Source organism: Quercus suber, unplaced genomic scaffold (assembly GCF_002906115.3).
Source record: "Quercus suber isolate HL8 unplaced genomic scaffold, Cork oak 2.0 scaffold_198, whole genome shotgun sequence".
Classification (NCBI taxonomy): domain Eukaryota; kingdom Viridiplantae; phylum Streptophyta; class Magnoliopsida; order Fagales; family Fagaceae; genus Quercus; species Quercus suber.
In genome coordinates, this window is record NW_027069656.1 from 177292 (window position 1) to 187573 (window position 10282).

At 35.9% G+C, this 10282-nt stretch overlaps 2 protein-coding genes across 3 annotated transcripts in view; one reads left to right on the plus strand and one right to left on the minus strand.

Moving 5' to 3' along the window:
* Positions 1-3981, minus strand: part of LOC112023449 (uncharacterized) — a 9854-nt gene extending 5873 nt beyond the window's left edge. Inside the window, exons 1-3 of one of the 2 annotated variants that reach the window (XM_065779070.1) lie at positions 3782-3981; positions 2583-2689; positions 1202-1301 (exon numbers count right to left, since the gene is read on the minus strand). The gene's annotated coding sequence lies outside the window, so the exon portion shown is untranslated. The remainder of the gene's footprint in view (positions 1-1201; positions 1302-2582; positions 2690-3781) is intronic. The other variant, XM_065779069.1, reaches the window with a different exon arrangement.
* A 1188-nt stretch (positions 3982-5169) lies between these two features.
* On the plus strand, positions 5170-10081 carry LOC112024390 (ABC transporter F family member 1). Its single transcript, XM_024057027.2, is given in 7 exon segments — positions 5170-5324; positions 5433-5550; positions 5553-5660; positions 7175-7248; positions 7340-7550; positions 7638-7872; positions 8614-10081. Coding segments are annotated over 6 exon segments (1797 nt in total). The 5' UTR covers positions 5170-5324; positions 5433-5439; the 3' UTR covers positions 9672-10081.
* Positions 10082-10282: the final 201 nt, after the last annotated feature.

Genomic DNA, 10282 nt, shown 5'->3' on the forward strand with positions numbered 1-10282 from the left:
TCTTTTTTCTTATGGACAGCAGCTAATGATGGTATACTCACCATTGACAACCTTATTAAGAAAGGTCAGTTTTTGGTTAATCGGTGTTGCTTGTGTTGTTGTGATGGGGAATCAGTGGACCACCTTCTTCTTCATTGTAAGTTCTCTTATGCCTTATGGTGTGAAGTTTTTGCAGTGTTTGGGATCCATTGGGTCATGCCAAGGTCAGTGAAATATTTTTTCTTTATTTGGAGAAACTGGTTTGGAAAGCATCTTTCAATCATTTGGAACATGGTCCCGGCATGTTTAATGTGGTTAGTCTGGCAAGAACGTAATGCTCGCATTTTTGAAGACAAGGCGAGAACTTTGGAGCACATAAAATGTTTACTTTTTCGTACTTTGTTTCTTTGGGCTCGTATTTGGGGGTGTACGAATTGTACTGCTGTAGCTGATTTTTTAGTTTCTATTTCTTTTAGCTCTTGATCTTCTTGTATTTGTTTCATTGTTCATCATGTTCACCATCGTGAACATGATGCTCAATTTTTCAATAAAAGTCTTATTACCTATCAAAAAAAAAAAAATAGTTCCAATAATATAGGAGAAAGAGATCCTTAAAATATAGGAGAAAGAGATCCTTAAATATTCCAGGCATACCAAGATCTAAAAGGAGGCAGTAAATCTAAAGGCATGAGATTAAATAACAAAAACATATTATAGGTGGACCCATATAAGACTTCCTGAAGGCTCTAATAATGCTACCTCAAAAAATGAGTCAATATAACTATCAGGGTGGCATTTAGCTATATATTAAAGTTCGGTTTAGATCCTACAAAGGAATAATTGTGGCTGTATATACAAGAACTTTGAGGGAGAGGCCCAGCTAATCTTGCATTAGGCCTTAGGTTTGCTATACATCTTCCTAAAGATAAACATTATGGAATCACCTCCCAACCAACTAGATCAAGCTAGATGAATTCAGATCAAATACCAAAAACATGTTATAGGTATACTGAAAATAGCACTACAGACCACCATGTCGACAAATCAAATTTAAAATGCAAGTAAAAAAATATAGAATAAGGAAGCTCCACTTATACTGCAAATATCTATGGAAAAATAAAAGAAAAAAAAAACAAACAGAATGATGCCTTCCTAATGAAGAGATCCCAAAACTTTGAAGAAATAACAAGAAACAAAATCTATGAAGAATGAGAAAATGTACCTTAAATGTAATCTAATTCCTACGTGGAGCTTAGCCTTTTCCTTTACTCACAGAGCAACTCAAGCTATCACAAACAGCAGGAAGTTCTTTCACCAGAACTCTGTAAGTAATACAAATTGAACCAAAATAACTGATCGTTCATATGAAAATTTAATTAATTAAGTAAATAAATAAAATAAGAGAGGATAGCACTACCAAATATGAACAAAGGATACAGATCAAGATGACACTCTAGATGCAAATTCCTAACGCTTCAATTGAAAGAATAAGAGAACAGCAGGTATAAACATATATATACCTCTGTGTACAGCAAAAAATATAACCTTTCTTAGCATCAAAATTCCAATTTTGAGAAAATGGGCTAAAAAATGTTATTATTATTATTATTATTATGAAAGCTTAACCATCCTTTTACACATTCTTGAAGTCATTGAAGGAGGCAACTAAAACTCTTAGATGCAAAATCAATGCCCACATAGTCAGAAATCAAATTAAAATCACGTCATTTGACACCCATGAAAGTGATGAAACCATAAAGAAGAACAGAAAATAGAAATGATACATCCAAATTCCAGGACCTAGATAACCCATATTAAAATTCTTTCCTCAAACTTTCCCAACATGCAGAATCTTAATTCAAAATATAAAGGAAGGGAACATAGTACATTCGACAGTGTCATGGTACATATGAGTCTTATGATCAAAGATAATGACAATTTTAGTACTTGTATTCATAAATCTAGGGGATAATAAATCTAAAAGAGAAATTAAAAACATAAGTAGAAGCCAAAACACAACTACATAGACAATTTGCAAAGGAAGTTTCATGTCCAAAATACGGTGATACACCGGAGTTAAACTTATAATCATTCCCAAAATAATTTATCATCAATAATTCCAAGCTGCACATTTTTAATCACACCCAGATAACTTAAGTAACTGAACTGCAAAACTTAAGCATCTGTCGCATAGACAGAAAAATTAAAGTCAAATCCAATCAACAATACCACATGCTTAGGAAAATAGATTGAGAACAAGAGAATCGTAATAAAACTAGTGGTAAAATATATGTGTGTGTGTGTGTGTGTGTACACAAAGAAAAGAATGAATTTTTTATTGCTTTTTTATGGTTGTTGAACCTACAATATTATGTTTCAATATATAGAAAGGAACACAGTTTATAGCACACCAATAAGACTACATCAAATGAGTCAATGAATGAAGGAAGCAATAAATCTTAAACAAACTTTATAGATTTGATTGCAACTATTGTCTATTTGCATCCATTCTAAGAATAAGGCTGCGTTTCAAAATGTAGTTCAATTCAAAATGATTAGCTTCCCTATGATAACTACTACAAACCAAAGTAACTGGCACCCACATTCTTAACGAATCACTTTCCCATGCATATTGCACGAAAAAAGCTACCACAAACCAGGAAGCAAAAAACATAAACAGTTCCCAAAAATTTAGACCATCCTCCCCTCCCTACCTTTTTTTTTTTTTTTTTTTTAGTATAATCGTCGAAATTTCCTTATCAAGGGCTATTATACAATTGAGTTTTAACAACTTATCAAAAAAAAAAAAAAAAAGGGTTTTAACTTTTAAGGGATCTCCACACAAGTGTTGGTATTTTACTTTATATACATCAAAGTAAAGTGGGTGACATAATGGAAGCCACTATTACTTAAAGTAGCTTGCAAGAAGCACACCCCAAAACAAGATTTGGTTTTGTTTTTTGAGAAGTTAAGTAATAAAGACTAAAGAGAAAGAGGTTTGATAAAAAAAACAGAAAGGCAGTAATGCAAGTGTTAAAGGACAATACAGAGGAAGATATTGAAGTGAAAAGCAGTAGAGTTAAATTTTAATTGTAATGGTGAAAAATTAAAACAATGTGAAAACAATGCCGGGGAAGAACACTAGCTGCAGATACACTTAATGAGGAAATACACAAAGTCAATTGATGAAGAAGGCAAACCATGACGAGTCCAAAACTCCTAAAACATGTCTTTAAAGCATTAGATTGGAATTTTCCATATTCAAAGTTGAAATAAAACCTGGGTTTCAAAAAGACAAGTTCACTAAATTTCTGGAAAACGTGAATTTGGGTCTTTGACACTGCCCAAAAAATACAACCACCCAAGAATCTAGAGATTTCCAGCTTCACCCACCTAAAAATTTTAACACTTTTCACTTTCTCCTCCCCATGCCTAAAAATCAACTTCACCCAACATTCAATGTTCAAAATTTTCATTATACTATACAAAAAGTTTCCTTTGTCTATGATTATTACGTTGTCAAAAAAAAAGGGCATTTTAGAATTTTCTGTCTCTCTCTGTATCACGACACATCTGCAACAAGTTGAAGAAAATACCAAGTATTTCATTTGTTAATCATATTCTCATCATCCAGACAAAAGAAATAAAATAAAATAAAAAAGTGCCATTTTTCTGAGCAAACTACAGCAAGTTACAAAAAGAAAATTTTTCGTTACTTTGTCCATTATTTTCTCAGCACCCAAACAAAATATATTGCAGAGAGGGAGAGAGAAATTATTAAAAAAAAAAAAAAAAAACTTACAACATCATTGAACCAAGCAGTGGATTTGGTTTGGGTTGCAAGCGGGTCCAACTCCAAGCATCATTTATTGATTTCTGAAGATAGAGGAAGAAACCGATTATTGAGAGAGGAGAGAGTGAACAGTGAAACCAGAGAGAATGAGATGAAAAAGGCTGAAATGAAATTGTAAACAGTGGCTGGATTGAAAATTTTTGAGATCTTTTGGGGGTTAAAAAGGAGATTCTGGCATTTTACCCTATTTATTTTTTTAATTGGTAAAATACCGTTGTTTCGAAACTATATAGGTGCGTGCTCCTGTTTCGATATTCGATAATCTTAAAATCGAGTTACTTAAAGTACTCGATTGGTTTAAAATCGAGTTATGCCCAATCAAACTTAAAAAAAAAAAAAAAAAATCATAAAACTCGAGTAAATAGAAATTGAGTTCCAAAACGTCACTATAAGGCTTAAAAACGTCATTATATGGATAAAAAAATGCCGCTATAGGGTCACTGAAACCTGGTAGTTACACTTATAAAAAAAATTTCCAGAAAAACGCCACTATAGGGATAAAAAACGCCGCTATAGGGCCACTGAAACCTAGTACTTACACTTATAAAAAAAAATTTTCCAGAAAAACGCCACTATAGAGATTAAAAAATGCTGCCATAGGACCACTGAAACCTGGTATAAAAAATTTTTCCACAAAAAGGCCACTATAGGGCTTAAAAACGTCACTAAAGGGCTTAAAAACGCCGCTATAGGTCTCCCTGAATATTGGGCGATCACACTTGTAAAAATTTTTTGCATGGAACTCGATTTCCCTAAGCTCGAGTTACATGCAAATTTTTTTTTTTTTTTAAAGTTTGATCGGACATAACTTGATTTTCTACAAATCGAGTATTTTATTAAAACTCAATTTTAGGGTAATCGAGTATTGAAACAGGGGCATATCCCTATATAGTTTCAAAATAGAAACAAATTGCTAAATAAAAAAATAATTTGAGGCAAAAAGCTAGAATGTCCGGAGTTTTAAGTGATCTTAGGGGTTTTAGCGATGATGAGTAACACGGCGTCGTATCAAAACCCCTATATAAAAAAAAAAAATAAAAAAAAGAAAAAAAAAAAAAAAAAAATCAGACCGACCTATACTACTACAAATACAATCACATCAAAAACACCGTAGTTGTTTGCCAGATGTACCCTTTTCCAAAGGCTGCTTATAATTTAGGAAAGGGTATATCAGTCAGTCAAGTCTCATACGCAAACCACAAAGCACAGGTGTTGTGTTTTAATAGAGAGAGTTGTTGTTGTGGTGTCGGACTTTTATAACAAGTCTTCAAAAAAGAAAAGAGACACTCCTGCCACGTGGAAGTATCGCACTCTTATATATATACATCATCATTCCCTGCTCTCTTCCTTTATAACCTAATAAACACCACCACCAACAACACATCTTTACCTCCACTTTTGGCTTCTATTTCATCCAAACCCTAGATCTCAATTCCGAGCCACCTCTCTCTCTCTCTCTCGCTCTTCGCCTCCTCCGATCTCCGCCACAAAGGTTCGTCTCTCTAATCCCGATTGCACTATTACTCTATTTCGATTCATCATCGAAGTGATTTTATTTTGCGTTTGTTGATGATTTGGTTTTTGTGTTTTTGTTGTTTAGGTTGAAGATGGTGTCGGACGCGAGCAAGAAGAAGGCGGCGCAGAAGAAGGCGGCGGCGGCGGCCAAGAGAGGAGGAAAGGCAGCCGCGACTTCGTCGAAATCGGCGGCGGCGGCGTCGATTCGCAGAACGGAGTGGAGAAGTTGGCGAATGGGGTCGAGGCGCTTCTGATTTCGGATCGGACTTGCACTGGTGTGCTCTGCTCGCATCCTCTCTCCCGAGATATCCGCGTAAGTCTCTCTCTCTCTCTCTCTCTCTCTCTCCGTTTCCGATGGGATCGCATCTGAAATACTTTGCTCGTGTGTGTTGAAATTCTAGGGCTTTGTTGATACTGTTTTCTGTGATTTAATGTGTGAACGAAATTTTGTGTGATGTTTTGCTTGGAAAGAAGTAGTTATTGAAATGCATTCGTGGGAGGAAAAAATCGGATTTTGGTAGGTGGGTTTTTGCATTGATAAGTAAAAAGATTGCATTAGTTGTTCATATCTGATTGATTATGGGGAAAATTTGCTCTTCATCACTAAAGAGTGTTGTTTTAAGCTAGAAAAAATGGGTTGTTTTTAAACAAACTTTGGCCTTTTACTTTGGTGTCTGTTCTACGCTGCTTGTATTCTTTGTATGAAGTTGAATCTGGTAGGATTTAGGGAATTTAAGCTTTTCCATAGTGGGCGAAGGTTCAGCATGAAAGAGTTGTTCTCTTTTAGTTTTCATAGTTCTTTGCTTTCTGTTTTTTTTTTGGAATTTTTTTTTTTTTATAGATATTGTCATAAAGCCTATTCTTAGATTAATCTATAGAGCCTCCAACTTGTTTGGAAAATTCATTATGTGCCTAATAAGCATTAGATACATGTGATTTGAGTTCATGATATGTATAAATTCAGAGTTCGTGTTTTTATTTTCTTCAAGTTTATTATTAGGTTTGAATGGTCTTATTTTTAGGGTTAGATTTGATAATGGTTTTGGAAGGATATGATTAACCTGTGTTGGTGAATAGTTTTGTAATACATAGATTATGTCAGTGCAAAAGAATTCTGGTATGCCTATTAAAGAATGCTCTTCTTTGGGAATATTACTCTACATTCTGAAATGCAGAATGGGTACGAACCAAAATGTATGACATCAATCACCTATTATAATTTTTTAGTAAAAGACCAATATTTCCAAATGATGTGAAGCCTAAGATAATAAATTAGCCGTATATTTAATATCATTCTAACTATTTAAAGTTGACATTAATAAAGTAATTTCAGTATTGCATGTTGTACTTTGTGAGCTTTCTCAATTAACTTGTGAAACAATTAAAAAATATATATAAAAAAAGAACTTGTTGACCTCGCTGATTGTCGGGGGGAGAAATGTTTCCAAGGGATTTTTATGGTTCAAAAAGTTCCATTAAGGTTTTCTAGGCAGTATAAGTTATTGGGTCTATAGATGACTATACAGAACTAAAAATATAATGGATGTCCTTGCTATAGCGAGTCTCACTTTTAGCTTATTGTTGCTAGCTTGGTGCACCTAGACAAACATCTAGTTGAGCAGCTGGGTCTGTCACCAGGACCTCTATGTTTCCAGGGTCAGTTGCTTGAAAATCCCATTGTGAATATAATCCACTATTCATCCTTGTTGGAACTCCTTGGAGGAGGTAATATTGTACGGGAAGAAAATTTCTGCATTCCTGTTATAGTCGTGTGTGTCATTAGAATAAACAATGTTGATGATTAACTGACTTGTTTATTCATTGCAGATAGAGTCTTTATCTGTTACTTTTCATGGACATGATCTAATAGTTGATTCTGAGCTGGAGCTTAACTATGGCAGGTTCGTAATTTTTTGCTACTTTATTATTCGTCTTGTAAGGGGCCATTTATGGATGCATGTAGCTAATGTTCATAAAATTTTATGTCTTCAGACGTTATGGTTTGCTTGGGTTAAATGGGTGTGGAAAATCTACACTTCTTACTGCAATAGGACGTCGAGAGCTTCCAATTCCTGATCACATGGATATTTATCATCTCTCGAGGGAGATTGAAGCTTCTGACTTGTCTTCACTTGAGGCTGTCATGGAATGTGATGAGGAGAGGTTGAAATTGGAAAGAGAAGCTGAAGCTTTGGCTGCACAGGTGTGTACTGTGTTAAAGTTACATAGTTTTTTAGTGCCTGTTAATTGTTGAGAATTTCTTGTGACTTCAATATACTTCTGGCTCTAGGATGATGGGGGTGGTGAAGCTCTTGAACGCATTTATGAACGTTTAGAAGCCATGGATGCAGCAACCGCAGAGAAACGTGCAGCTGAAATCTTGTTTGGCCTTGGATTCAATAAGCAGATGCAGGCAAAGAAAACTCGGGATTTTTCAGGAGGATGGAGAATGAGGATTGCTTTAGCGCGGGCTCTCTTTATGAATCCAACAATCCTGTTGCTTGATGAACCTACCAATCATCTTGGTAAGTCTTTTTGATGCAAGTATTGTGTACAGTGTTAAAAAATTTTTTTTCCCAAAACTGCATGTTTTTCTTTTTTTTCAATTGCTAGCCATATGTTTGTAGGGGTAACTTTTTCTTCTTTGTAGCTGTTTTTTTTTTTTTTTTTTTTTTTTTTTTTTTTTTTGCCTCTTCTCTGGTAAGTTTTGAAGAACCTCTGTTGGTTCTTTCTTCGTAACTCTAGTTTAAACAAAATCCATAATTGCTTGAGCCTGGAGGTGGGCCTATTCATTGTGTTTGTAGGATTCTAGTATGATGAGCCAAATCATATGCTTCTAGAGTATTGTTATCTTCACTAACTAGCAATTAAATGGACTGTTGCATCAGGAAAAATTAATAAATTATAGCTGGCATGATTTAAAAGTGAATATTGGATGGTATCTAAGTGAATATTGAATGCCATTTTTAGTTGCTCCATATTGGCATTATGTCAAAAGCAATATTTGTTGTTTGCACATCTGTTGCTGGTCTGCAGCATCCCCTATTCAGTCTGTTTGTTGCCTATTAGGCCCTTTGGGTGCACGAAGGGAGTTATTTTCTCCTTTTCATTTGGCAATCCTCGTGTCTGAGAACACACATGTCTCCAACTTGAATAGATTCACAGCTCTATAATTTTTTTAATAGCTTTTCTCCTTTTTTTATTCTGTGGTTGGAAAAAATGGATAAGTTGCGTCATAATAATTAATTGTTTTGTCTGGGATACAGATCTAGAGGCTTGTGTCTGGTTGGAGGAAACTTTGAAGAAGTTTGATCGCATCCTGGTTGTGGTATCACACTCTCAGGACTTCCTGAACGGTGTCTGCACAAACATTATCCACATGCAAAACAAGGCATTGAAGATTTACACTGGTAACTATGATCAATATGTCCAGACCCGTTCTGAACTGGAAGAGAACCAGATGAAACAGTACAAGTGGGAGCAGGAACAGATCGCGTCAATGAAGGAATATATTGCTCGATTTGGGCATGGGTCAGCAAAACTAGCTCGACAAGCACAGAGCAAAGAGAAAACATTGGCAAAAATGGAGCGAGGTGGACTTACTGAGAAGGTTGCGAGAGACAAGGTATTGGTCTTCCGCTTTGTTGATGTTGGGAAGCTTCCTCCTCCTGTGCTTCAATTTGTGGAAGTAGCATTTGGTTATACACCTGATAATCTCATCTACAAGAACCTCGACTTTGGGGTAGATTTGGACTCAAGGGTAGCTCTGGTTGGTCCCAACGGAGCTGGTAAGAGTACACTGCTGAAGCTGATGACAGGTGACGTGGTTCCTACTGATGGCATGGTTCGGCGGCATAATCACCTTAGAATTGCACAGTTCCATCAACATTTGGCTGAGAAACTTGACCTGGAGGTGTCTGCCCTTCAGTACATGATTAGAGAGTACCCAGGAAATGAGGAAGAGAGAATGAGGGCAGCAATTGGGAAATTTGGACTGACTGGTAAAGCCCAGGTGATGCCTATGAAGAATTTATCAGATGGGCAAAGGAGCCGGGTGATCTTTGCATGGTTGGCCTACAGACAACCTCAGTTGCTGCTGCTGGATGAGCCAACTAACCACTTGGATATTGAGACCATTGACTCACTGGCTGAGGCATTGAATGAGTGGGATGGGGGTTTGGTTCTTGTTAGCCATGATTTCAGGCTTATTAACCAAGTTGCCCATGAGATATGGGTGTGTGAGAATCAAGCTGTTACCCGGTGGGAGGGTGATATTATGGACTTCAAGGCGCATCTCAAGCGAAGGGCTGGTTTATCTGATTGAAGCCTTTAGGGGGGAGTGGATCCATCATTTGAGAGAGTATTAATAGTAAACCCTAGCTTTTACATAATATTACAGTTTAAGACAGGGATTAGCGCATCTGAGTGAGTTCTTCTCAGAGTGGCTTTAGCTGAAAGCCAACGAGCAGAATGGGTCATGAAGGCTTCGTTATTCTGATTATTGTTTCATGCTAACAGGTTCCATGGCCCCTTGCTCGGCTAGGTGATATTTTTGTATTTCGTCATTTATCTTTGTGCTTCTATTTTTACTTGGTTGTTGACCAAGTATTTTAACAATATTTATTTGTGATGGTCATAACGCATATTTGAACCATCTTGTACCTGTGGTTTCCTCGAGAATGATATGTACTGGAGAGCGTATTTGCTATATTATTTTAGACCTATATTCCTATTGTCCTTGGCACTAAAATTTTATGGGGAAATTTGATGTTGAAAACGGTACTAAAGTGGAATTAAGTGTTTTCTTTTTTTGAATACATGCCCTTCCCTCATTCTCAATATGTTACTGGAAATAGAGTTTATTTCATAATTAAGATTTTATGTTATGGACCTAATCATGTATAGTGTCATGTGAGGTTCTATGCCTTTTTTAGA